Source organism: Schistocerca piceifrons, chromosome 1 (assembly GCF_021461385.2).
Source record: "Schistocerca piceifrons isolate TAMUIC-IGC-003096 chromosome 1, iqSchPice1.1, whole genome shotgun sequence".
In the NCBI taxonomy this organism is placed as follows: domain Eukaryota; kingdom Metazoa; phylum Arthropoda; class Insecta; order Orthoptera; family Acrididae; genus Schistocerca; species Schistocerca piceifrons.
Genome location: NC_060138.1, coordinates 730,284,880 through 730,311,865, shown reverse-complemented (window position 1 = coordinate 730,311,865; position 26,986 = coordinate 730,284,880). Strand labels below are relative to the sequence as shown.

Genomic DNA, 26,986 nt, shown 5'->3' with positions numbered 1-26,986 from the left:
AGGAGTCAGAAAATCTGGACTGCTCTTATCTTCTCTGGATTGGCATGGATTCCATCACCCTTCATGATGCCCCATGATTATTATTTCTTGGGCAGTGAAATTTTTTTTTTTTTTTTTTTTTTTCTATTTTAATTCAGGCAGAGACCTGCAATCTGAACACATCATCCATTTAAAGTATTGAAGCATGTTGTCCATCATACGTTCAAAGCTGGCTGGAGCATTATAAAGTTCAAATGATGTAACTTTGAACTCATAGAGGCCATCAGAAGTTATGAACCCAGTCTTTTCCGTCTCTTCCTGGTCAGCCTTGTCAACCTCAATTTGCAAGTTGCCTGACTGTATTTCTACAACAATGGATAGACTTAATTCTTCATGATTTTGATTTTGTTCAGTCATCAGTAGTCAATGCAGTAACCCCATGTGTCATCCTCCTCCTTCCAATGGATAGAACCAAGAACTCTGAAGGTTCAATGATGACATCTTGCAGCATCTTCTCCATTTCTTCTTCAATTACCTGTCGCTCCACCGATGACACTATATTAGCACTGGCTAGTTGGTGAATCCCCCCCATGAACCATGGACCTTGCCGTTGGTGGGGAGGCTTGCGTGCCTCAGCGATACAGATAGCCGTACCGTAGGTGAAACCACAACGGAGGGGTGTCTGTTGAGAGGCCAGACAAACGTGTGGTTCCTGAAGAGGGGCAGCAGCCTTTTCAGTAGTTGCAAGGGCAACAGTCTGGATGATTGACTGATCTGGCCTTGTAACAATAACCAAAACGGCCTTGCTGTGCTGGTACTGCGAACGGCTGAAAGCAAGGGGAAACTACAGCCGTAATTTTTCCCGAGGGCATGCAGCTTTACTGTATGGTTAAATGATGATGGCGTCCTCTTGGGTAAAATATTCCGGAGGTAAAATAGTCCCCCATTCGGATCTCCGGGCGGGGCTACTAAACAGGATGTCGTTATCAGGAGAAAGAAAACTGGCGCTCTACGGATCGGAGCGTGGAATGTCAGATCCCTTAATCGGGCAGGTAGGTTAGAAAATTTAAAAAGGGAAATGGATAGGTTAAAGTGAGATATAGTGGGAATTAGTGAAGTTCGGTGGCAGGAGGAACAAGACTTCTGGTCAGGTAACTATAGGGTTATAAACACAAAATCAAATAGGGGTAATGCAGGAGTAGGTTTAATAATGAATAGGAAAATAGGAATGCGCGTACGCTACTACAAACAGCATAGTGAACGCATTATTGTGGCCAAGATAGATACAAAGCCCACACCTACTACAGTGGTACAAGTTTATATTCCATCTAGCTCTGCAGATGATGAAGAAATTGAAGAAATGTATGATGAAATAAAAGAAATTATTCAGATAGTGAAGGGAGATGAAAATTTAATAGTCATGGGTGACTGGAATTCGAGTGTAGGAAAAGGGAGAGAAGGAAACGTAGTAGGTGAATATGGATTGGGGCCAAGAAATCAAAGAGGAAGCCGTCTGGTAGAATTTTGCACAGAGCATAACATAATCATAGCTAACACTTGGTTTAAGAACCATGAAAGAAGGTTGTATACATGGAAGAACCCTGGAGATACTAAAAGGTATCAGATAGATTATATAATGGTAAGACAGAGATTTAGGAACCAGGTTTTAAATTGTAAGACATTTCCAGGGGCAGATGTGGACTCTGACCACAATCTATTGGTTATGACCTGTAGATTAAAACTGAAGAAACTGCAAAAAGGTGGGGATTTAAGGAGATGGGACCTGGATAAACTGACTAAACCAGAGGTTGTACAGAGTTACAGGGAGAGCGTAAGGGAACAATTGACAGGAATGGGGGAAAGAAATACAGTAGAAGAAGAATGGGTAGCTTTGAGGGATGAAGTAGCGAAGGCAGCAGACGATCAAGTAGGTAGAAAGACGAGGACTAGTAGAAATCCTTGGGTAACAGAAGAAATATTGAATTTAATTGATGAAAGGAGAAAATATAAAAATGCAGTAAATGAAGCAGGCAAAAAGAAATACAAACTTCTCAAAAATGAGGTCGACAGGAAGTGCAAAATGGCTAAGCAGGGATGGCTAGCGGACAAATGTAAGGATGTAGAGGCTTATCTCACTAGGGGTAAGATAGATACTGCCTACAGGAAAATTAAAGAGACCTTTCGAGATAAGAGAACGACTTGTATGAATATCAAGAGCTCAGATGGAAACCCAGTTCTAAGCAAAGAAGGGAAAGCAGAAAGGTGGAAGGAGTATATAGAGGGTCTATATAAGGGCGATGTACTTGAGGACAATATTATGGAAATGGAAGAGGATGTAGATGAAGATGAAATGGGAGATACGATACTGCGTGAAGAGTTTGACAGAGCTCTGAAAGACATGAGTCGAAACAAGGCCCCGGGAGTAGACAACATTCCACTGGAACTACTGACAGCCTTGGGAGAGCCAGTCCTGACAAAACTCTACCATCTGGTGAGCAAGATGTATGAAACAGGCGAAATACCCTCAGACTTCAAGAAGAATATAATAATTCCAATCCCAAAGAAAGCAGGTGTTGACAGATGTGAAAATTACCGAACAATCAGTTTAATAAGCCACAGCTGCAAAATACTAACACGAATTCTTTACAGACGAATGGAAAAACTAGTAGAAGCCGACCTCGGGGAAGATCAGTTCGGATTCCGTAGAAACACTGGAACACGTGAGGCAATACTGACCTTACGACTTATCTTAGAAGAAAGATTAAGGAAAGGCAAACCTACGTTTCTAGCATTTGTAGACTTAGAGAAAGCTTTTGACAATGTTGACTGGAACACTCTCTTTCAAACTCTAAAGGTGGCAGGGGTAAAATACAGGGAGCGGCAGGCTATTTACAATTTGTACAGAAACCAGATGGCAGTTATAAGAGTCGAGGGACATGAAAGGGAAGCTGTGGTTGGGAAGGGAGTAAGACAGGGTTGTAACCTCTCCCCGATGTTATTCAATCTGTATATTAAGCAAGCAGTAAAGGAAACAAAAGAAAAATTCGGAGTAGGTATTAAAATCCATGGAGAAGAAATAAAAACTTTGAGGTTCGCCGATGACATTGTGATTGTGTCAGAGACAGCAAAGGACTTAGAAGAGCAGTTGAATGGAATGGACAGTGTCTTGAAAGGAGGATATAAGATGAACATCAACAAAAGCAAAACGAGGATAATGGAATGTAGTCGAATTAAGTCGGGTGATGCTGAGGGAATTAGATTAGGAAATGAGACACTTAAAGTAGTAAAGGAGTTTTGCTATTTGGGGAGCAAAATAACTGATGATGGTCAAAGTAGAGAAGATATAAAATGTAGACTGGCAATTGCAAGGAAAGCGTTTCTGAAGAAGAGAAATTTGTTAACATCGAGTATAGATTTAAGTGTCAGGAAGTCATTTCTGAAAGTATTTGTATGGAGTGTAGCCATGTATGGAAGTGAAACATGGACGATAAATAGTTTGGACAAGAAGAGAATAGAAGCTTTCAAAATGTGGTGCTACAGAAGAATGCTGAAGATTAGATGGGTAGACCACATAACTAATGAGGAAGTACTGAATAGGATTGGGGAGAAGAGAAGTTTGTGGCACAACTTGACCAGAAGAAGGGATCGGTTGGTAGGACATGTTCTGAGGCATCAAGGGATCACCAATTTAGTATTGGAGGGCAGCGTGGAGGGTAAAAATCGTAGAGGGAGACCAAGAGATGAATACACTAAGAAGATTCAGAAGGATGTAGGTTGCAGTAGGTACTGGGAGATGAAGAGGCTTGCACAGGATAGAGTAGCATGGAGAGCTGCATCAAACCAGTCTCAGGACTGAAGACCACAACAACAACAACAGTTGGTGAATGATCCCCAGTGTTGATATGATGTCTTACTATGGGCCACATTGTCTGTCTTTACCCCCACTTCAGATGTAAAAGGTTTGGAAAATTGATGCAGAATGGCCACCACTCTCCTCAGTGGTAACAGTTCTGATGTTGCTCAGCAACAGCCATACAATAACTTTTAAATGAACACAGCACAATTTGACTGTACTGTTGTTTATTTAATTACGACCCAGGTTTTGACCTTTTATGCCATTTTCAAGTGACTGAGTTTGTCATTAGCATATACTGCAGGATATCAAGTTCAAAATTGGCCATAAATTAAGAAAAATATTGGCTCCCCACAAAAAGCCAGATGTAAAATAACCATCTTGTAAAAAGATCAGTAAATAATAGTGGGAGCACATTATATTTGGTAACAATTTCTGTGACTCTCTTCATCAAGTCTGAAATTTTGTCAGTATCTGTCATATTTGGGTTCATCACGTCGTGTGAGGCCAAAACATTCTGTATGTACAATTGTCTCATTTTCCATGACACTGGATCCTGTTTTCAAGCTAAACGGACTAGCTGCTGATTGTCACCAAACATTTTCTTCAGTTTGGCCTGGAATTTGTTCCAGCTATTGATTTCCTCTTCCCTTCATTATTCTTGAACCACTGTTGGGTTGTGGCATTCAAGTTGCAGTATACACTTGCCAAACACATCATGTCATACCATCCACTGTATTTGCTTACTTGGTCGAATCCTTTCACCCGTTTTGTCAGGTCCTGACAAGGGTCTCTGGAAAACACTGATGGATGCCTCGTGTGCAGCTGATTTACTGCTGATTTGGAATTCGCTGTTCTCCTGAATATAAGGACCTTTTTGGAATTCACTGTTCTCCTGAATATAAGGACCTCGGGAAAAACTTACTGCTTGAGTTCTAGTTCCTGTCTGTGTTGGCAACAGCTTTTATGTTGTCTGATTGGAGCCACAGTGGTATAGACATTTTGAAGTACCAATGTCTACACCAAACAACGTCACATCAAAACCATAATTAATTTTAAATCCGAATGCAGGGTCATCAATGACGCCCAACACTTAGAACTGAAGATACATTAATTACCGATACCAATCTACAACCAAACTAGAACTGAACTACTGCAAAGTGTGTGCAGCTGTTTATAAAAATACGGAATGTTCCAGAATGCTAGTATTCATACAAACATAGAATGTACCAGAATACACAAATGTTACAGACATAAGATATTTCAAGAATCTTCCAAAAATGATAGACACCAAATAACAAATAATTGCAGAGAGTCAGGTTTGAATCACTGATTCACAGCACGCCAGCCTTCATGGCCAACCGCTACCTCACACTATACGCACCAGAGCTTGTGGCAATATTGAGTAATGTTTTTCTAACAGGTAGTAACTAGTCTTAATCCTGCACCTTGAAAAATCAGTTAATCCATGTAACAGTTGTTTGGGGGAACGGCTTCTAGAGAGTATAGTTCTTGCAGGCCTCCCAAAGGCTCTGTCCATTCAGACTGTGGATGTCTTACCAATGTCCACATGGTTTTCCATGTTCCACTGCTTACAATGACATGTAATCACGAGAGTAGATGAACCTATGTTATGGAATCCCTGCCTCTGTATATCTTTATCATGCCTTTTGATTCATGTTTAATATTAATGTTTTGATATTACTGAATTGTTTCTAGCTTTTGCAGTCCTATCCATGGTAAAAAGGGTATGCTAAGTTTGTAAATGCCTCACTAGAGTGCACATAAGTGGTACCACCTAGTGAGAGTTTCATGAATGATTAAAGGAAATAAGTGTGGGAAATGTATTCTGATACCTTCAGTTCTTAACAATCTTCTTGCTTGCTGACACTGTTTGCTCTGCATAAAGTTTATATTTAGCAATTTTCTACCTGTGAATATATTGTGACTGAGTTCTTGCACATCTTATTGTCTTACAAGTACATGTAATATGCAATGAGTCAGAAAACAGCACAATATGAATTTACAGTCCAATTTATTAGGCAAACATTTGGAATATGAGCTTAAGGTGAAAGTGGTGGAATTTGGTGTGCCCATTTCAGATTTAAACACAAGAACAAATCCAGGCAAAGATATATTTGTAATTTCAATGGAGCAATGTACGGTAGCACGTTTAGCCACCCATGTCACGTTTCCCAACACTTTACTACAACGAATCACACTAAAAACAACACATTTTGGAGAGATATTTAAGGCAGTGAATCACTTAAGGTGCATATTTTCATAATAAACAAGCAAAAATATAAAAATCAGCAAATACAGCATGTTAGCTTCAAAGACACTTAAATCAGTGTAGGGGTTGCTTGGTTTGCTTCTATCAGTCAATCATAGCACAGGACCTATGACATCACGTAACATCACTGTCTCATCACCAGTCTCAACACTGCGAACTGAACACATAGAAAGTGTTAACTGTCTCACGTTTCGGAGGAAGGGGGGTGGGGGGCACACATTAATCATGCAGCAAAGATTACACGATGCACTAAAGATCTCAGCAAAACGAACCTTTTGTTGTGATGAAGAGCTGGGAAATGTATCACTGACATTTAAATATGGTACCTATCGATCTTGTACTGGAGTTAGCTTTTGGTGTTATTTAGTAGTTGATTACGAGAAGCACAGTAGATACACACTCTAAACTTAAAAAAAAATAGAGAGCCCTGGCACAACTGTTCTGATTGATAATTGTGGCAACATTCCTCAGTATGGTAACCACGAATCACACCTGACCACTATCCACTATTACCTATCTGTTTCACTACTGGAGAATCCACACAAAACATTTTAAGTCTGTAGTGAAATAACATTTAATTAAGTATTGTCATTTCAGGATGTAGCATGTGCCTTCCTTTAAATGAAAAGCTGATAATTTTGCTACGCTTATTTACTAGTTGCTCCATAAATTCTGAATTAGATCTTTATAGCTTTCAAGTAGTTAGTTTCTCATTATCTCTGCCTCACCTTAACCTGTTTTAGGCTCCTGATGCAGAGTCTACAAATATTTCACCCTTGAAAACATCTTTGATTAAATATGAAGGGCATTCAATAAGGGCAATATTTTTTTTCTTTTTTTTCCTCAACAACAACTTGGATTTATTCAGGATTCTAATATTATTCCCCACTCTTTTGGTGCAAAACCTTATTTCTCAACATGATCTTCATTCAAAGCAACGGCCTTACGCCATCTCTCTTGAAAGACCTGCACACCAGCATGCTATCACTCTAATGGTCGACTCGACAGCCAACGTCCTGCTACATCAGTAACCTCCCCATCATCCACATACTGCTTCCCGCAGACTGCATGCCTTCATTGGGCCAAATGGATGGAAGTCGGAAGGTTGCAGATCTGAGCTGTAGGGTGGACGAGGAAGAACAATCCCATTACGTTCTGTGAGCTGCTGTTAGGAGCACAGACCTGTGGTGACACCTTGCATGGTCATGGAAGAGGAGAAGGTCAATTGCATTTTTGTGGCGCCGAACTTGCTGAAGTTGTTTCTACAATTTCCTGAGGGTAGCACATGGGAAATCGGACAGGCTTGTATGACCTCACCGTGAGGATGACAGAAGCTTCACCCATTGACTCACAGTGCTTCTGTTCACTACCATGTCCCTGTAGACATTCTGCAAATGCCTATGAATATCTGCAATGTTCTGGTTTTCCACCAAATGAAACTCAACGGCAGCTCTCTGCTTGGAATGCACCTCCTTCACAGATGCCATTTTGAAGGCTACGTAAAGGGCCATTAACAGCAGACCTTCATGAAACTAAAGAGGCCAAAGCGGGAATATTTTACCATGTCTCACAGCAAATTTTGCATTTTTTTTCAACCAAAACTGGCTGGGAAAAAAAGTGTGTTGCATTATTTATTGAATGCTCCTCATATTTTTCCCTGTTTTTGCCAAGAAGTCAATTCTGGTGCTAAACTACTTCATTTGAGCAATCTTTTGTCTGTTCTTGGAAATCATTTCACTTACAGAAACACTTGCATTAAACAATTATCGCTCAGAAAATGCCGAGAAATTTCGTCTGTGATCCTTTAAGAAATTTTATTTCTGAGATTTAAGTTTTTGTAGTTTTCACTTTTGTGTCATATTCTATAACAGCACTGAAAATTTTGTAGACATAACAAATTATTAATGCTGGAAGAGTATGGTCTACTTAGCATCCATTGAGACCGGGCAAAGTAGCAAAGACTGATAGAAACATAAACTAAATGCAGGTTAAATGCTAGTTAACTGATCTAAAACCCATCTGACAACATCACTCCTGTTTTTTTGCGTTCAGAAACCGATACAGCACAATGTTTCCCCTGAATCTAAGTGAAATAAAAATAACACTTGCGTTACAAGTATCTGAAAGTGCGTCTCTGGGCAATGGAAAACAAGAGGCAATTATCAAGCTCAGGATAAATCATATAGATATAAAAAACACAACGTGATTGTGAGGTTGGAACTACAGCTGCAAACATTAATAAACCTTTCTCAGACCTAGATGTAAACATTAATAAACCTACTAAAGACACTTCAATACAAAAGAGAATAAAACTTCGTAAATAGTATCTAATGACAGACAGTCAAGATATTTACCACACACACATGGCAATGATAATGACATAAACTGCAAGCGACAGCCAGAATTCTCATCTATTCATGTTATGCTATGACATGTCAAAAAGCTCTTGAAGAATTATGAAGTACTGTAATTGTAAATGCTGAGAACAGTTGTTATCAGTCTTAAGCTTACATAAAAAGTATTGCATATTTAGCTTTTAAAATGGGAACTATAGTAGTTAAGCAATATCCATTCACTGTTATTTAGCAATACAGTGTAACATAAATCATGAGTTTTAATTTACCTGTTCCATTTTCGCAAGGAGATTTTTCTAAGATTCTGCAAACACTAAACTGTAATACATCTCCAGATTCTGATGTAACATTGTAATCTTTGCTCATTAGTGATGTCAAATCAAACCTGAAAACAAGAAATACACATAAAACAAATGCATGAAGTAAAAAATTAAAAAAAAAAGTATAGCATGTAGAAGTATCTCTCATTTTCTATGAGTTGTACAAAATATTGCCCGTAACATACATAGCTGCCCCATGAACCACAGACATTGCCGAAGTAGGGTGGCTTCATCTACACCTACATTTACATCTGTACTTCAGAAGTCATGGCAGAGAGTACCCTGTTATCACTTCTAGTAATTTCCTCTCCTGTTCCACTGGTAAATAGAACAAGGGAAAAACAACTGTCTAAAACCTCTGCAAGAGCTCTAATGTTTCTCATCTTACCTTCATGGTTCTTATACAAAAAGTGCATTGGTGACAGCAGAATCATTCTGCACTCTGCTTCAATCAGAGAAAGCCGCCAGGTGGAATTTTGCACCGATCACAATTTAATCATTGCTAGCACTTGGTTTAAGAATCCTGAAAAAAGGTGCAAGAGAGATCTGGGGACACTGGAAAGTTTCATATTGATTATATATTGGTAAGACAGAGATTCTGGAACCAGATTGCAAAAAGGCAGGAAATCAAAAGGAGCATTGGGCAACAACTGACTGAAACAGTGTAATGGAGTAGAGTAGAAGTTGAATAGGTAGCTTTGAAGCTTGAAATATTGAAGACAGCGGAGGGTCAAATAGTTAAAACTACCAGGCTTAGTAGCAATTCTCTGATAGAACAGGCGATACTGAATTTAACTGATTAAAGGAGAAAATATACAAATGCAGCAAATGAAGCAGACAAAAGGGGATACACATGTATAAAATATGAGATTGGCAGAAAGTGCAAAATGGCTAAGCAGGTATTACTGGAGGACAAATGTGAGTCTATAGAAACATGTATAAGTAGGGCAAAAATATATAGATACCACCTACACGAAAACAAAAGAGGCATTTGGAGAAAAGAGGAGCAACTGTATGAATATCAAGGGCTCATATGGAAAATCAGTAAGACGCAAGCGAGGGAAAGATCAAAGGTAGAAGGAGTATATAGAGGGCCCATACAAGGTAGATGAATTTGATGAACTTTAAGGCATGTTACAGAATGGGAAGAGGAAGTAGATGAAGATGCGATGGGAGACAACTGGACAGAGCACTTGAAGGTTTAAATCAAAACAAGGCCCTTGGAGTAGACAAAATATCCTCAGAGCTATATCCATGGATGAACTACCAATGACAAAAAACTATTCCACCCAGTGTGCAAGATGAATGAGACATGCGAAACAGCCTTCGACTTCAAGAAGAATGTAATAATACCATTCCAAGGAATGCAGGAGCTGACAGTTGTGAGTATTACCAAACTATCAATTTAGTAAGTCAAAATGCCAAGATGAATTCTTTACAGGTGAATGGAAAATGTGGCAGAAGTTGACCTTGGCAAATATCAGTTTCGATTCCGGAGATATGTTGAAACACATGGGCAACACTGACCTCCAACTTCTCTTGGAAGATAGGCTAAGAAAAGGCAAACTTACATTTATAGCTTTTGCAGACTTAGAGAAAGTTTTGGACAGTGTTGATTGGAATACGCTCGTTGAAATTCTGAAGGTAGCAGGATCAACTACAGGGAGGGAAGGGCTATTTACAATTAGTATAGAAACCAGATGGCAGTTATGAGTGGAGGGGCAGTGGTTGAGAAGGAAGTGAGACAGGTTTGTAGCTCATCCTCCACGTTATTCAATCTGTACATTGGGCAAGCATTTTAAAGGGAGGAGAAATAAAAACTTCTATGGTTTGCCAATGATACTGTAATTCTATCAGAGACAGCAAAGTAATCTGAAGAGCAATTGAATAGAATGGACAGTGCCGTGAAAGGAGGGTATGAGATGAACACCAACAAAACCAAAACAAGGATCATAGAATGCAGTCCAATTAAATCAGGTGATTCTGAGGGAATTTAATTAGATAATGAGGCACTAAAAGTAGTAGATGGGTTTTGCTACTTGGGCAGTAAAACAATTGTTGACGATGATGATTGGTTGGTGGGGCGCACAACTGCGTGGTCATCATTGCCTGTACAAAGTTCCAAGTTTTTTCTTTCTTTTTTCCCCAATCCAATGTAGCCATTGTCACAAATGATGATGATGATGATGATGAGGACAACACAAACACCTAGTCCACAGGCAGAGAAAAATCCCCAACCCGGCTGGGAATCAAACACGGGACCCCGTGTTCCAGAGGCAGCAACACTAGCCACTAGACCACGAGCTGTGGACAAAAATAAATAAATAAAAAATAAATAGAAAACAAAAAAATAAATAGAAAACAAAAAAATTGCTGACACTCAGAGTAGAGAGGATATAAAATGCAGATAGGAATGGCCAGAAAATCATTTCTGAAGAACAGAAATTTGTTAACACTGATTACAGATTTAAATATTACAATGCCTTTTCTGAATGTCTTTTAAGATGTGTTGCCTTGTACAGAAGTAAAACATGGATGATTAGCAGTCCACAGAAAAGGATAATACAAGCTTTTGAAATGTTGTATTACAGAAGAATGCTGAGGATGAAATGTGTAGATCACGTAACCAATCAGGAGGCACTAAAGATAACTTCGGAGTAAAGAAATTTGTGGCATAACGTGAATACAAGAACGGACCAGCTGATAGGCCACATTCTCAGACACCAAGAAATCATCAATTTAGCACTGGAGGGAAGAGTGGTGGGTAAAAATTGCAGAGGGAGACCAAGAGATGAGTACAGTAAGCATGCTCAAGTGGATGTAGGTTGCAGTAGTTATTCAGAGACGATGAGGTTTGCCAAGAATAGAGTAGTGTGGAGAGCTGCATCAAAGCTGTCTTCGGACTGAACTGGAGATCACCAACAACAAAATCTTACACAGAATCTGGGGAACACTTTGCAAGATCTTTGTGTATGCCACCACTCTATGGACAAATGATAGCAGGATCTTGTTGCTGAATAAAAGGAAAATCATTTTCAACAATTACTGTAAATGTAATGTGTAACTTGATTTCTCTCAGCAAACTGCCATCACTCACTCAATTTATAGTTTTACAATACCTGCAACTAAACTTAAACTGTTTTACATACTAACAGGTTGTGTAATTAGCTTGGGTATGTTGTTGTTGTAGTCTTCAGTCCAGAGCCTGGTTTGATGCAGCTCTCCATGCTACTCTATCCTGTGCAAGGTTCTTCATCTCTCAGTACCTACTGCAACCTACATCCTTCTGAATCTGTCTCGTATATTCATCTCTTGGTCTCCCTCTACAATTTTTACCCTCCACGCTGCCCTCCAATACTAAATTGGTGATCCCTTGATGCCTCAGAATGTCCCTTCCAAGCGATCCCTTCTTCTAGTCAAGTTGTGCCACAAATTTCTCTTCTCTCCAATTCTATTCAATACCTCTTCATTAGTTATGCGATTTACCCATCTAATCTTCAGCATTCTTCTATAGCATCACATTTTGAAAGCTTCTATTCTCTTCTTGTCCAAACTATTTATCATCCAAGTTTCACTTCCATACATAGCTACACTCCATAAAAATACTTTCAGAAACAACTTCCTGACACTTAAATCTATACTCGATGTTAACAAATTTCTCTTCTTCAGAAACGCTTTCCTTGCCATTGCCAGTCTACATTTTATATCCTCTCTACTTCGACCATCATCAGTTATTTTGCTCCCCAAATAGCAAAACTCCTTTACTACTTTAAGTGTCTCATTTCTTAATCTAATTCCTGCAGCATCACCCAATTTAATTTGACTACATTCCATTATCCTCGTTTTGCTTTTGTTGATGTTCATCTTATATCCTCCTTTCAAGACACTATCCATTCCGTTCAGCTGCTCTTCCAGGTCCTTTGCTGTCTCTGACAGAATTAAAATGTCATCAGCGAACCTCATAGTTTTCATCTCCTCTCCATGGATTTTAATTCCTACTCCGAATTTTTCTTTTGTTTCCTTTACTGCTTGCTCAATATACAGATTGAATAACATCGAGGAGAGGCTACAACCCTGTCTCAATCCCTTCCCAACCACTGCTTCCCTTTCCTGCCCCTCGACTCTGTACAAATTGTAAATAGCCTTTCGCTCCCTGTATTTTACTCCTGCCACCTTCAGAATTTGAAACAGACTATTCCAGTCAACATTATCAAAAGCTTTCTCTAAGTCTATAAATGCTAGAAATGTAGGTTTGCCTTTCCTTAACCTATTTTCTAAGATGAGTCGTAGGGTCAGTATTGCCTCACGTGTTCTCATTTCTACGGAATCCCAACTGATCTTCCCCGAGTTTGGCTTCTACCAGTTTTTCCATTCGTCTGTAAAGAATTCGCGTTAGTATTTTGCAGCCATGGCTTATTAAACTGATAGTTCTGTAATTTTCACATCTGTCTACACCTGCTTTCTTTGGGATTGGAATTATTATATTCTTCTTGAAGTCTGAGGGTATTTCGCCTGTCTCATACATTTTGCTCACCAGATGGTAGAGTTTTGTCAGGACTGGCTCTCCCAACACTGTCAGTAGTTCTAATGGAATGTTGTCTACTCCCGGAGCCTTGTTTCGACTTATGTCTTTTGGTGCTATATCAAACTCTTCGCTCAGTACGATATCTCCCATTTCATCTTCATCTACATCCTCTTCCATTTCTAAAACATTGCCCTTGTATAGACCCTCTATATACTCCTTCCACCTTTCTGCTTTCCCTTCTTTGCTTAGAGCTGGGTTTCCATCTGAGCTCTTGATATTCATGCAAGTGATTCTCTTTTCTCTAAAGGTCTCTTTAATTTTCCTGTAGGCAGTATCTATCTTACCGCTAGTAATATGTGCCTCTACAGCCTTACATTTGTCCTCTAGCCATCCCTGCTTAGCCATTTTGCACTTCCTGTCGATCTCATTTTTGAGACGTTTGCATTCCTTTTTGCCTGCTTCATTTACTGCATTTTTATATTTTCTCCTTTCATCAATTAAATTCAATATCTCTTCTGTTACCCAAGGATTCCTATTAGCCCTCGTCTTTTTACCTAGGTGATCCTCTACTGCCTTCAGTATTTCATTTCTCAAAGCTACCCATTCTTCTACTGTATTTCTTTCCCCCATTCTTGTCAATTGTTCCCTAATGCTCTTCCTGAAACTCTCTACAACCTCTGGTTCTTTCGGTTTATCCAGATCCCATCTCCTCAAATTCCCACCTTTTTGCAGTTTCAGTTTTAATCTACAGTTCATAACTAATAGAGTGTGGTCAGAGTGCACATCTGCCCCTGGAAATATCTTACAATTTAAAACCTGGTTCCTGAATCTCTGTCTTACCATTATATAATTTATCTGAAACCTTCTAGCTTGGGTATACAAAATCAATTTTACACAGAAAGTAAATTTCATGCATCAGATTTTCCAAACTTCCAAGGCTCCAAAGCACTATAATTTTTCTTGAAGTGTGTAATTTTCCCCTATTTGCTGATAAATGAGATAAACTCAAAAGGAACAGTTTCTGACTCATCCGGCAGGTGGTTGTGATGCTCTTAATTAAAACAAGAGTGGAAGAAACAAATAGTACTTGACAACATTCTGAAACTTTCATTAAACTATTTCACATACATGCACGCACAGAGGTGCATGTGGTTACACTGTCTCATCTGACTATTTTGTGTCAGGCAGCATGGTAGTTCATCCAGTCAAGCTGTAGTGTTGATGCAAGGTAGTCATGCAGGACAATGTAACTGTACAGGTGTATGCATACTTTATAGCTGTGTAGATAGATTTGTTTGAAAGATGAATATTTTCTCGGTCTTGTTTACTGCTAAATGCCTGTTGATGACTCAGAACTTTAAGTACTAACCAAGATGTTACTTTTCCTCTTCAAACTATTTATATTCCACCAATAACCTTTCATTAGACATGTACACCTAATCCTCATACACTGTGTTCACATAATTCATATTACTTTCCAAAAGAAATCTTGTGTGTTTTTATTTTTAGTATAAGACGAATTAACAAACAGTTTGGTTTCCACAACATTCTGCTCCAGTTTATATATTTCTGGACTAGATTATGTGAAACTGGTGCTTCCTCATTTCTCCGCCAGCCCAGAACCATTGTGTTACCATTATAACAATAATATAATTTTATACACACAGCTGCAGTATCTCAAGTCACACATAACAGATTTGGACTGCCTGGTTGAACCTATAATGATGCACAACATACAGAGGGCACCATGCACACAAAGATGACACCACTGCCCTGCCTGGTGCATCACCCAGCCACAATGGACCCTTCCCACTTGTTTACCTCCCAGTCACATAATGTCTGAATACATTTACTTTTATCTGAATGTTCTTATGGTTGTGTATACAACGAACTTCCATTGGTTACTCAACACGCTATATTTCATATACTATACTTCACTGTTCAATGGCATTCATTAATGCCAATTACTGTGTGTATTCTTGTTACTGGATCACATTGGTGTAATAAGTTCATGGTCAGACTGAGGACTTTTTCAAAAGACCCAACACACCCAAACAGTGACACACACGTTCCAATATCCTACTCAAAAGTTTTTATGGAAACTGGTCAATGGTTCTTTTTCTCCGTGAAAAACGAACTTAGTGCATGAGTAGTAGTAGTGGCTGTTAGCCATAGATTCACAGCAGCTTATTAAGTATCTAATCTTTCACGCTGTACAGTTACATGAATTTCACTCACTCAAATACTCACTCACCATTGCACAGCCCAAACCACTAAGGATCGAAACTTGAAGCTTGCAGAGAGTTTTGACCCTATACTGTAGGCCCCTAAGGGGGCGTAATAGGTAATCATAGGTTTTCTGAAAAATGTTGCTACTAAAGATATTTTGAAGTTAGACCTTCGAAAATTGGCATGAATTTTCTTGGTAAAAAATAAAGAAATACATGTTTCAACATATCAGGAAATTCAACCCCTAAGGGGGTGAATAGGGGATGAAATGTTTTATGAAAATATTGCACTATGGAAGCATTTTTTGTTTCTGGAAATTCAACCACTATGAAGGTGAAATACAGAATGAAAGTTTTTATGGAAATATTTCATTAAGCATGTATTTTTTTGCTAAATCTATAAAAATCTGTATGTCATGCCACAATCAGTGTTGACAAAGGCAAAAATCGTTGACATTCTCGATTCATGGGATGCATGACCTGTCTATACACTTGGTGGTTATAATTAAACTTTCCCTACTTAACTTTTTTTAAATTTTTTATTTACACGTCAATTTCTGTAGGACCAAATTGAGGAACAAATCTCCACGGTCATGAAACGTCTCTGTACATGAAATTACAGCATAAAAGTAAGAACAGATGAAAATAAAATGTTTATGAACCCAAAAAAGTCAAGCCGTAAGTTTAAGTAAACCCATCAACAATACAACAAGAATCAGCTTAATTTTTCAAAGAACTCCTCAACAGAACAGAAGGAGTGACCCATGAGGAAACTCTTCAGCTTCTATTTGAAAGTGCGTTGATTACTGCTAAGATTTTTGAATTCTTGTGGTAGGTTATTGAAAATGGATGCAGCAGTATACTGCACACCTTTCTGCAACCTAAGTCTGATCCAAATGCAGGTTTGATGCACCACTTATTGCCAAACCATCCATTTCTGAGGCAAAAATATCCTTTCAGAATGGGAAGAGTTACCCCAAAATATAATACCATTTGACATAAGCGAATGAAAATAAGCAAAGTAGACTAATTTTTGTGTCGAACGATCACTTACTTCAGGTACCGTTCGAATAGTAAAAACAGCAGCATTAAGTCTTTGAACAAGATCCTGAACGTGGGCTCTCCATGACAGTTTACTATCTATCCGAACACGTAGATATTTGAACTGTGCAGTTTCACTAATCATATGCCCACTCTGTGAAATTAAAACGTCAGGTTTTGTTGAAGTGCGTGTTAGAAACTGTAAAAACTGAGCATTACTGTGATTTAGTGTTACTATATTTTCTACAAGCCATGAACTTAGATCATGAACTGCACTATTTGAAATGGAGCCAATGTTGCGAACTATAGCCTTTACTATCAAGCTAGTGTCATCAGCAAACAGAAATATTTTAGAGTTACCCGTAATACTAGAGGACATATCATTTATATAAATAAGGAACAGGAGTGGCCCCAACACTGATCCCTGGGGCACCCCCAACTTGACTGTACCCCACTCAAACCCCACATAACAGCCATTCTCAACACAATCTTTTGGTGTCTGTTGCTAAAGTAAGAGGTGAACCAATTGTGACCTACTGCTGTACTCCATAATGATCCAACTTCTGGAGCAATATTTTGTGATCAACACAATCAAACGCCTTCGTTAAATCAAAAAATAAGCATAGTGTTCAAAACCTTTCGTTCTAATTACCATACAAGGACCAAACTTGGTAGCATCAATGTCAAGGACACGGGTAAGAGAAATAATGCACAATCAGTTCAACTGAAAAGCTTTTAATATGCTGTTACGAAACATCATACCATTACAGATTGTCTGTCTGCCCCTGGTAGCTGAGTGGTCAGCCCGACGGAATGTCATACCTAATGGCCCGGGTTTGATTCTCGGCTGGGTCGCAGATTTTCTCCACTCAGGGACTGGGTGTTGTGTTGTACTTATCACCATCATTTCATCCTCATCGACACGCAAGTCGCCGAAGTAGCGTCAACTTGAAAGACTTGTAACAGGTGAATGGTCTACCCAATGGGAGGACCTAGCCACACGGCATTTACATTTATTTATTAGAGATTGGTTTCATTACTGCTACAAAAGGGACTCAATATGGTGCCCATCAGTGTCCAGAAGAGTCTGAAAGCACAGGATTGCATTCTGCACAGCAGAACGAAGCATACCCATAGTTATGTTGGCTACCTGTGCTTCAGATCAGCATGTGTGTGAATGTTCCCCTGGTAAATCCTGTCCACAACCAGAAATCACAGGAAGTGAGATCAGCTATTTCGGAGAAGCAGGTGAACTTCACAAGCGACATGTGGTGGGGCCCATCTTGCATGAAAACTGTTGAGTTCAATGCTTCTCTCTCGTATAGGGCAGGTATGACATGCTGTTGAAGCATACTGCAGTAACGCTGGCCAGTCACACTGCACATTTTGGGCCTTGAGCAAAAGGAATGGGCCACACCATACTGGGACACATTCACCATACACAGGAACTTCATGCACAGTGACTGGAAGTGAAGGTCCCCACACTCTGCAATTCTGTGTGTTCACCTCACCCGTCAGAGAAAAGTGAGCTTCGTCTGTCCATAGTATGGTCCAGGGCCAGCCCTAGTCAACTTCAATCCTTGCAAGAAAGTGGAGAACGAAATCAACACATTGTTGTGTGTCCTGTGGTGCAAGCTGCTGTACGATATGGACCTGTACGGATACCATTTGAGAATGGTTCGAAGCATTTTCCATACAGTGGACCAAGACACGTGCACTGCCTGACAAGCGGCAATTGCGTGCAGCATGGTCTGCCATAGCAACAGCGATTTCATCAGCCACCTGTGGTGCAAACGGTCGTTGTCCTCTTCCCGGGGCAACACCCGGCTTCTTCATCATGCTCTGCACAGCAGGTGGAGAGAGATGACCCTCATGTAATGCTTTCAGCCAGTGACATTCTCGAAGTGCAGTTGCAGTATTAATGTTGTTTTGATAATAGAGCTTCACCAATAATGCTCTGCTCCTTTTGACCAAGTTCATGTGCACCATGGCTGGTCAAGTGTGAGACTATGAATCATCATGACTGATCACAGCACCTGGCAGCCATAGGCTCAGACGATTCTGCGCAGATCTGGGGTGCAAATTTCTCGACCTCCGCTATCGGGTGGAGAAATGTAGAGTCCCCCTGAATAGGTCAGGCGTGCACTACATGCCGGAAGCGGCTACAAGGGTAGCGGAGTACGTGTGGAGTGCAAATGGGGGTTTTTTAGGTTAGAGAATTCCCTCCCTAGGCCCGACAAGACGCCTCCTGAGACGCGGCAAGGTAGGAGTAGGTAAAATGTAACAGGGAATAACAATATTAAAGTGCTAATAGTAAACTGCAGGAGCGTCTATAGAAAGGTCTCAGAACTGCTCTCATTAATAAGCAGTCACAACGCCCATATAGTACTAGGGACAGAAAGTTGGCTGAAACCAGACGTAAACAGTAATGAAATCATAAACTCAGATTGGAATGTATACCACAGAGACAGGCTGGACAGTGAAGGGGGAGGCATGTTTATAGCGATAAGAAGTGCAATAGTATCGAAGGAAATTGACGGAGATGCTAAATGTGAAATAATTTAGATGAAGGTCATGGTTAAAACAGGCTCAGACATGGTAATTGGATGTCTCTATAGGCCCCCTGGCTCAGCAGCTGTTGTGGCTGAGCACCTGAAGAATAATTTGGAAAATATGTCGAGTAGATTTCCCCACCATGTTATAGTTCTGGGTGGAGATTTTAATTTGCCGGATATAGACTGGGAGACTCAAACGTTCACAAAGGGGTGGCAGGGACAAAGAATCCAGTGAAATTTTTTAAAGTGCTTTATCTGAAAACTACCGTGAGCAGTTAAACAGAGAACTGACTCGTGGCGATAACATATTAGACCTCCTGCTGACAAACAGACCCGAACTATTTGAAACAGTTAACACAGAACAGGGAATCTGCGATCATAAAGCGGTTACAGCATCGATGATTTCAGCAGTAAATATAAATATTAAAAAAGGTAGGAAGATTTTTCAGTTTAGCAAAGGTGACAAAAAGCGGAGTACCTTACGGCTCAACACAAAAGTATTGTCTCAAGTACAGATAGTGTTGAGGATCAGCGGACAAAGTTCAAAACCATCGTACAATATGTGTTAGATGAGTATGTGCCAAGCAAGATCGTAAGAGATGGAAAAGAGCCACGTGGTACAACAACCGAGTTAGAAAACTGCTGCGGAAGCAAAGGGAACTTCACAGCAAGCATAAACATAGCCAAAGCCTTGCAGACAAACAAAAATTACGTGAAGCGAAATGTAGTGTGAGGAGGGCTATGCGAGAGGCGTTCAATGAATTCGAAAGTAAAGTTCTATGTACTGACTTGGCAGAAAATCCTAAGAAATTTTGGTCTTATGTCAAAGCGGTAGGTGGATCAAAACAAAATGTCCAGACACACTGGTACCAAAATGGTACTGAAACAGAGGATGACAGACTAAAGGCCAAAATACTAAATGTCTTTTTCCAAAGCTGTTTCACAGAGGAAGACTGCACTGTAGTTCCTTCTCTAGATTGTTGTACAGATGACAAAATGGTAGATATCGAAATAGGCGACAGAGGGATAAAGAAACAATTAAAATCGCTCAAAAGAGGAAAGGCCGCTGGACCTGATGGGATACCAGTTCGATTTTACACAGAGTACGTGAAGGAACTTGCCCCCCTTCTTGCAGCGGTGTACTGTAGGTCTCCAGAAGAGCGTAGCGTTCCAAAGGATTGGAAAAGGGCACAGGTCATCCCCGTTTTCAAGAAGGGACGTCGAACAGATGTGCAGAACTATAGACCTATAACTCTAACGTCGATCAGTTGTAGAATTTTGCAACATGTATTATGTTCGAGAACAATGACTTTTCTGGAGACTAGAAATCTACTCTGTAGGAATCAGCATGGGTTTCGAAAAAGACGGCCGTGTGAAACCCAGCTCACGCTATTCGTCCACGAGACTCAGAGAGCCATAGACACGGGTTCACAGGTAGATGCCGTGTTTCTTGACTTCTGCAAGGCGTTCGATACACTTCCCCACAGTCATTTAATGAACAAAGAGCATATGGACTATCAGACCAATTGTATGATTGGATTGAAGAGTACCTAGATAACAGAGCGCAGCATGTCATTCTCAATGGAGAGAAGTCATCCGAAGTAAGAGTGATTTCAGGTGTGCTGCAGGGGAGTGTCATAGGACCGTTGCTATTCACAATATACATAAATGACCTTGTGGATGACTTCGGAAGTTCACTGAGGCTTTTTGCAGATGATGCTATGGTGTATTGAGAGGTTGTAACAATGGAAAATTGTACTGATATGCAGGAGGATCTGCAACGAATTGATGCATGGTGCACGGAATGGCAATTGAATCTCAATGTAGACAAGTGTAATGTGCTGCGAATACACAGAAAGTAAGATCCCTTATCATTTAGCTACAATATAGCAGGTCAGCAACTGGAAGCAGTTAATTCCATAAATTATCTGGGAGTACGCATAAGGAGTGATTTAAAATGGAATGATCATATAAAGTTGATCGTCGGTAAAGCAGATGCCAGACTGAGATTCATTGGAAGAATCCTAAGGAAATGCAATCCGAAAACAAAGGAAGTAGGTTACAGTACACTTGCTCGCCCACTGCTTGAATATTGCTCACCAGTGTGGGATCGGTACCAGATAGGTTTGATAGAAGAGATAGAGAAGATCCAACGGAGAGCAGCCCGCTTTGTTACAGGATCATTTAGTAATCGCGAAAGCGTTACGGAGATGATAGATAAACTCCAGTGGAAGACTCTGCAGGAGAGACGCTCAGTAGCTCGTTACGGGCTTTTGTTAAAGTTTCGAGAACATACCTTCACCGAAGAGTCAAGCAATATATTGCTCCCTCCTACCTATATCTCGCAAAGAGACCATGAGGATAAAATCAGAGAGATTAGAGCCCACACAGAAGCATACCGACAATCCTTCTTTCCATGAACAATACGAGACTGGAATAGAAGGGAGAACCGATAGAGGTACTCAGGGTACCCTCCACCACACACCGCCAGGTGGCTTGCGGAGTATGGATGTAGATGTAGATGTAGAACTGGACAGTGGCGTTGTGGCACATGCAAATCGTGCGTGACATACTCTGGACATTAATGCTACAAAGTTTGGTACTTGTATGGTAATTAGTTTCCATTTTATAATGTATTAAATAGGGAAAGTTTAATTATAATGACCTGGTAGATAATTCAGTTTGTAACATACCCACAATGTGTGAGTTCTACGTACACCTGGACAATTTCTTTCTAATACTAACATTAACGTCTGACACAGTGTATAGGAGGCTACAGCTTGTGAAACGAATGTATTAACAACATCTTCTTCTTATAGTCATGTAGTCCACTCTCTGCACACATACTACAGTAAAACTGAAACATGTACGACACATATGAAGTCTGTTCAAAAGATTCTGCAACTTTGCCCATATATTTTTTCTATGTTTACCTATTACTTACTGAGCATGGTCTGCTTCAAAAGACTTTCCTCCACAAGTGATACAAACCTCCCAGTGCCGTTTCCACTTTCAAAAGCAGTCTTGGTATGCCTCCCGCTGGATCACGCGAAGGGTTGTCAGATAATTTTCTTTTATCTCATCTATCGTTGCAGATCTTTGTCCTTTCAACAGGGTTTTCGACCTGGGAAATAAAAAACGTCCCCAAGGGCCGGGTCTGGAGTGTACGGAGGATGAGGCAGCACAGCGATTTTATTTTTTGTGCAACTGTCCCGAACCAACAGGGATGAACGTGTGGATATATTACCATGGTGCAAGAGCTATTAACTTTCTCGCCACATTTCTGGCCATTTCCTCCTCACATTTTCTCGCAGGCACCACAACACATCTCAATAGTACCATCGACTATCAGTTTGCCCCTGAGGCACAAATTCATAAGGAACCAATCCTTCAAAGTCAAAGAAAACTATCAGCATGACTTTGACTTTTGACCTGACCTGACATGCTTCTTTTTGTCTTGGAGAACCTTTCCTGATCCATTGTGAAGATTGAACATTGGTCTCAACGTCATAGCCGTAGACCCATATTTCGTAACCAGTTACAATTCTCTGAAGGAACATCTAGTTCACATTTGCGCAATCCAAAAGCTCCTCACACATTGTGACATGGAGATCTTTCTGGTCTTGAATCATGAGCCGTGGGACGAACTTGGCAGCAACACGATGCATTCCAAGATGCTGTGTCAGGATTTCATGACATGATCCAACTGGAATGTTACATTCTTCTGCAATTTCTCTGACAGTCACTCTTTGATTGAATTTCGCTGACCTTCCTGACACGAGCATTGTCAGTAGACATCGAAGGGTGCCCTGAACAGGCTCACCTTTAACTTCCCTCAGGCCATTTTTAAACCGTTTGAACTATTCGTAACATCAAGTACGGCTAAACGACTCATCACTATAGGCTTCCTGCATCATCTAGTGTCCTCTGTAAAGATTTTCTTCAGTTTCATGCAAAATTTAAAGCAGATGTGTTGTTCCATCTACATCTACATTTATACTCCGCAAGTCACCCAACGGTGTGTGGCGGAGGGCACTTTATGTGCCACTGTCATTACCTCCCTTTCCTGTTCCAGTCACTTATGGTTCGCGGGAAGAACTACTGCCGGAACGCCTCCGTGGGCGCTCGAATCTCTCTAATTTTACATTCGTGATCTCCTTGGGAGGTATAAGTAGAGGGAAGCAATATATTTGATACCTCATCCAGAAACGCACCCTCTCGAAACCTGGAAAGCAAGCTACACCGCGATGCAGAGTGCCTCTCCTGCAGAGCCTGCCACTTGAGTTTGCTAAACATCTCCGTAAAGCTATCACACTTACCAAATAACCCTGTGATGAAACGCACCACTCTTCTTTGGAGTTCCTCTATCTCCTCTGTCAACCCGACCTGGTACGGATCCCACACTGATGAGCAATACTCAAGTATAGGTCGAAAGAGTGTTTTGTAAGCCAGCTCCTTTGTAGATGGACTACATTTTCTAAGGACTCTCCCAATGAATCTCAACCTGGCACCTGCCTTACCAACAATTAATTTTATAGGATCATTCCACTTCAAATCGTTCTGTACGCATACTCCCAGATATTTTACAGATATAACTGCTACCAGTGTTTGTTCCGCTATCATATAATCATACAATAAAGGATCCTTCTTTCTATGTATTCACAATACATTACATCTGTCTATGTTAAGGGTCAGTTGCCACTCCCTGCCCTAAGTGCCTATCTGCTGCAGATCTTCCTGCATTTCACTGCAATTTTCTAATGCTGCAACTTCTCTGTATACTACAGCATCATCCGCAAAATGCCGCATGGAACTTCTGACACTATCTACTAGGTCATTTATATTTATTGTGAAAAGCAATGGTCCCATAACACTCCCCCGTGGCACGCCAGATGTTACTTTAACGTCTGTAGACATCTCTTCATTGAGAACAATATGCTGTGTTCTGTTTGCTAAAAACTCTTCAATCCAGCTACACACCTGGTTCCTCTAACTATGCCATCTTGAAATTCGCAAACTGTGTGACCCAACATTCTACTCAACACAGTGCTGAACAATAACTAACAGACATACAACACTGAAACTTCCAGCAGTTAAACATTAAACACAGGCTTGTTCAGGGATACCAACAGAATTTCATTCAAACACACCATTGGTGCAAAATTATGAAAGTTCTGGAACTTTTTCAACAGACCTTGTAATCTTAAATAACGAATGAAAATGCTTTCTCCAAGTTGTGGGTAATTCACACAATGGACCAAAAATTGCTTCATTATTTATTTCACAACAGATAATTGAACTAACTGACAGCACAACTCAACAGTAACTATGTAATGGTTAGTAATCTACTGTAGGTCCTGTAACAGTAGTAACAGTAATAGTAGTAGTAGTAGTAGTAGTAGTAGTAGCAGCAGCAGCAGTATTCAGACAGAAAGCATTTGGCTCCAATGTATACCAGTTTGGAAGTAAGGAGACCAGCAATTAAATGATTACAAACAGTAAGTATAATGCAATGCACACATATTAACTTCAATGATTTAAATGGGTGCATATTGTGTGGATGAAGCAAGTGTCACTGGGGAGGGGAGTGGTGCAGAGTAAACGTTTTGTAACAAGTGCCTACCTTCATGTGGATAGTTAGTTTTCTTTACTGAGTAGGAGTTGTAAGACAGTCCTCCAAATGTACTGAGAATAGGTTCATCATTGTATAAGAAATGATTATTAGAGGTAAGCAGTACCAATAGTGTCACTGAGTCATTAGCTCATGGTTTAATAAAACACTTACAGAAACATATCGTTTAGTTTTCATTACTTTAAAAATAAAAGTATTCACAGAAAGTTCTTTTTCATCCTAATGTTTAGTTTTTAATGTTGATAACGGTGGGGGGAAGAGGTACCAGCTAGAAACAGGGGAGGGGGGGTGCATTAGCTAATATCTGATTGCACTCAGCAGTAATGGTCTGAGAAAGGTTGGGAACCTCTGATTTAAAATAAAATGTTCACTTAACATTACAGCTTGTCACTTCGTTTGGAAGTTAAAAACTTTATTAATGCATAAAGTTTAATAATTATATCAAAATCACCAGATGAAGTCCAGTGGAACATGACTATTACTATGAACTTCTCTTCAGTTCTACTTCTACAGCACAAGCATCAAAATGCTAATCACTGCAAAAATTGGAGGGTGTCAATGTGATTATATTTGTATGATTTCTAATTTAGATGGTAACCCTGGCCTCAACTTTACTTCTCAGAGTGGTTTGTGGCCACTGAAAGCCTACAAATTGAACTTGAAGTTATTTCTCAACAAAGGCAAAGCAAACAAAACAAAACTATGCTTAATAACTAGGCAAACACAACGCATCCAGGCAGCCATATTGTCACATATCACTTACAGTTCATTCAGCTACAAGTGAATTCCAAGCCATCAGCAATCTATCGAAAAATGTTCAAATGTGTGTGAAATCTTATGGGACTTAACTGCTAAGCTCATCAGTCCCGAAGCTTACACACTACTTAACCTAAATTATCCTAAGGACGAACACACACACCCACGCCCGAGGGAGGACTCGAACCTCTGCCGGGACCAGCCGCACAGTCCATGACTGCAGCGCCTAGACCTCTCAGCTAATCCCGCGCGGCAGCAATCTATCGCTGTGATGTGCCCAAGCATATAAGATCTGCAGGCTGATCGCATGACCTGTGATGGATCATTAAGATCTGTCACTTGTGTGGGCACCTACAGCTGCTACTGCTCTACAGCACTGTTGATTTTCAAGGCTGGCAACAGTATTATTCCAAAGTGATACAATTTTGCTGATTCAACTATAGGGAGCCTAGAGGACAACATATTGTGTCACTTGCTTTGCTTATAGTGTTAGTGACGTAAGAAGTGTAAACTGTAGCAGTGCAGTAGTAGTAGTAGTAGTAGTAGTAGTAGTAGTGGTGGTGGTAGTTGTTGTCTTCATCCGTAGATCACACTTACAAGGATATTGGACATCAATAATGAATGCAAATTACAGCTACGACTGTTGAGAATAAGTTAATTAGTTACGTGTTCCATTGATCAATCTCACGGAAACCATTATGATTTGGAACGTGTCAAGTGTTCATCTATGGTATAGAAGGAGTTGACAAGGAAATAAGATTTCAATCTATTTTTAAAACTATTACTGCTGTCTGTCGGACATTTTATTTCGTCTGGTAATTTATTGAAGTTTTACAGCAGCATATTTTACCCCTTTCTGTGCCAAAGATATGTTAAGTAGAGGATAGTGTAAGTCTTTCTTTCTTCTGGTATTATAATCTCATATGTCAATGTTGTTTTTAAACTGGTCCATGCTGTTGAGAACAAATTTAATTACTTGAGTAAATGTACTGTGAGGCTGTTGTAAGAATTCCTAACCTTTTAAACAGATGCCTACAAGATGTGCGACTATCAGTCCCACACATTATTCTAACCATTTTCTTCTGAGCAGTGCATACCTTTTGCCTAAGTGTTGAGTTACCCCAAAATATTATTCCATATGACACCAGAGAGTGAAAGTATGCAAGTATGTTAGCTTGCTAATTTCTACATCCTCAAAATTAGCAACTCAGTCCGACTGGAAAAGTTGCTGAATCTAGTCACTTTATGGAGAACCAAAATATGAATTATTGAAGAAACTATACTTGCAACAGAAAACTGGATGTTGTTCTGTGGCCTGTTGCTTCTTTAGAGAAGACTTTACACTCCTCCTCGTCATAAGACGAACGCTTATGGATTGTCACAAACCACAAATATGGTCAGACAGCTTTGGAGGAATTCTTTTAGGCTTGTTGCTGCCTTTGATTAACTG

General features: G+C 40.0%; 1 protein-coding gene across 2 annotated transcripts in view; it reads right to left on the bottom strand.

Annotated features, from left to right (window-relative positions):
- The window catches only part of LOC124711315 (cation-independent mannose-6-phosphate receptor), a 640,574-nt gene that overhangs the window by 380,814 nt on the left and 232,774 nt on the right, over positions 1 to 26,986 (bottom strand). For both annotated transcript variants that reach the window (XM_047241343.1, XM_047241335.1), the window contains exon 14: positions 8,749 to 8,864. In XM_047241343.1, the coding sequence (XP_047097299.1) occupies positions 8,749 to 8,864 (116 nt within the window). The remainder of the gene's footprint in view (positions 1 to 8,748; positions 8,865 to 26,986) is intronic.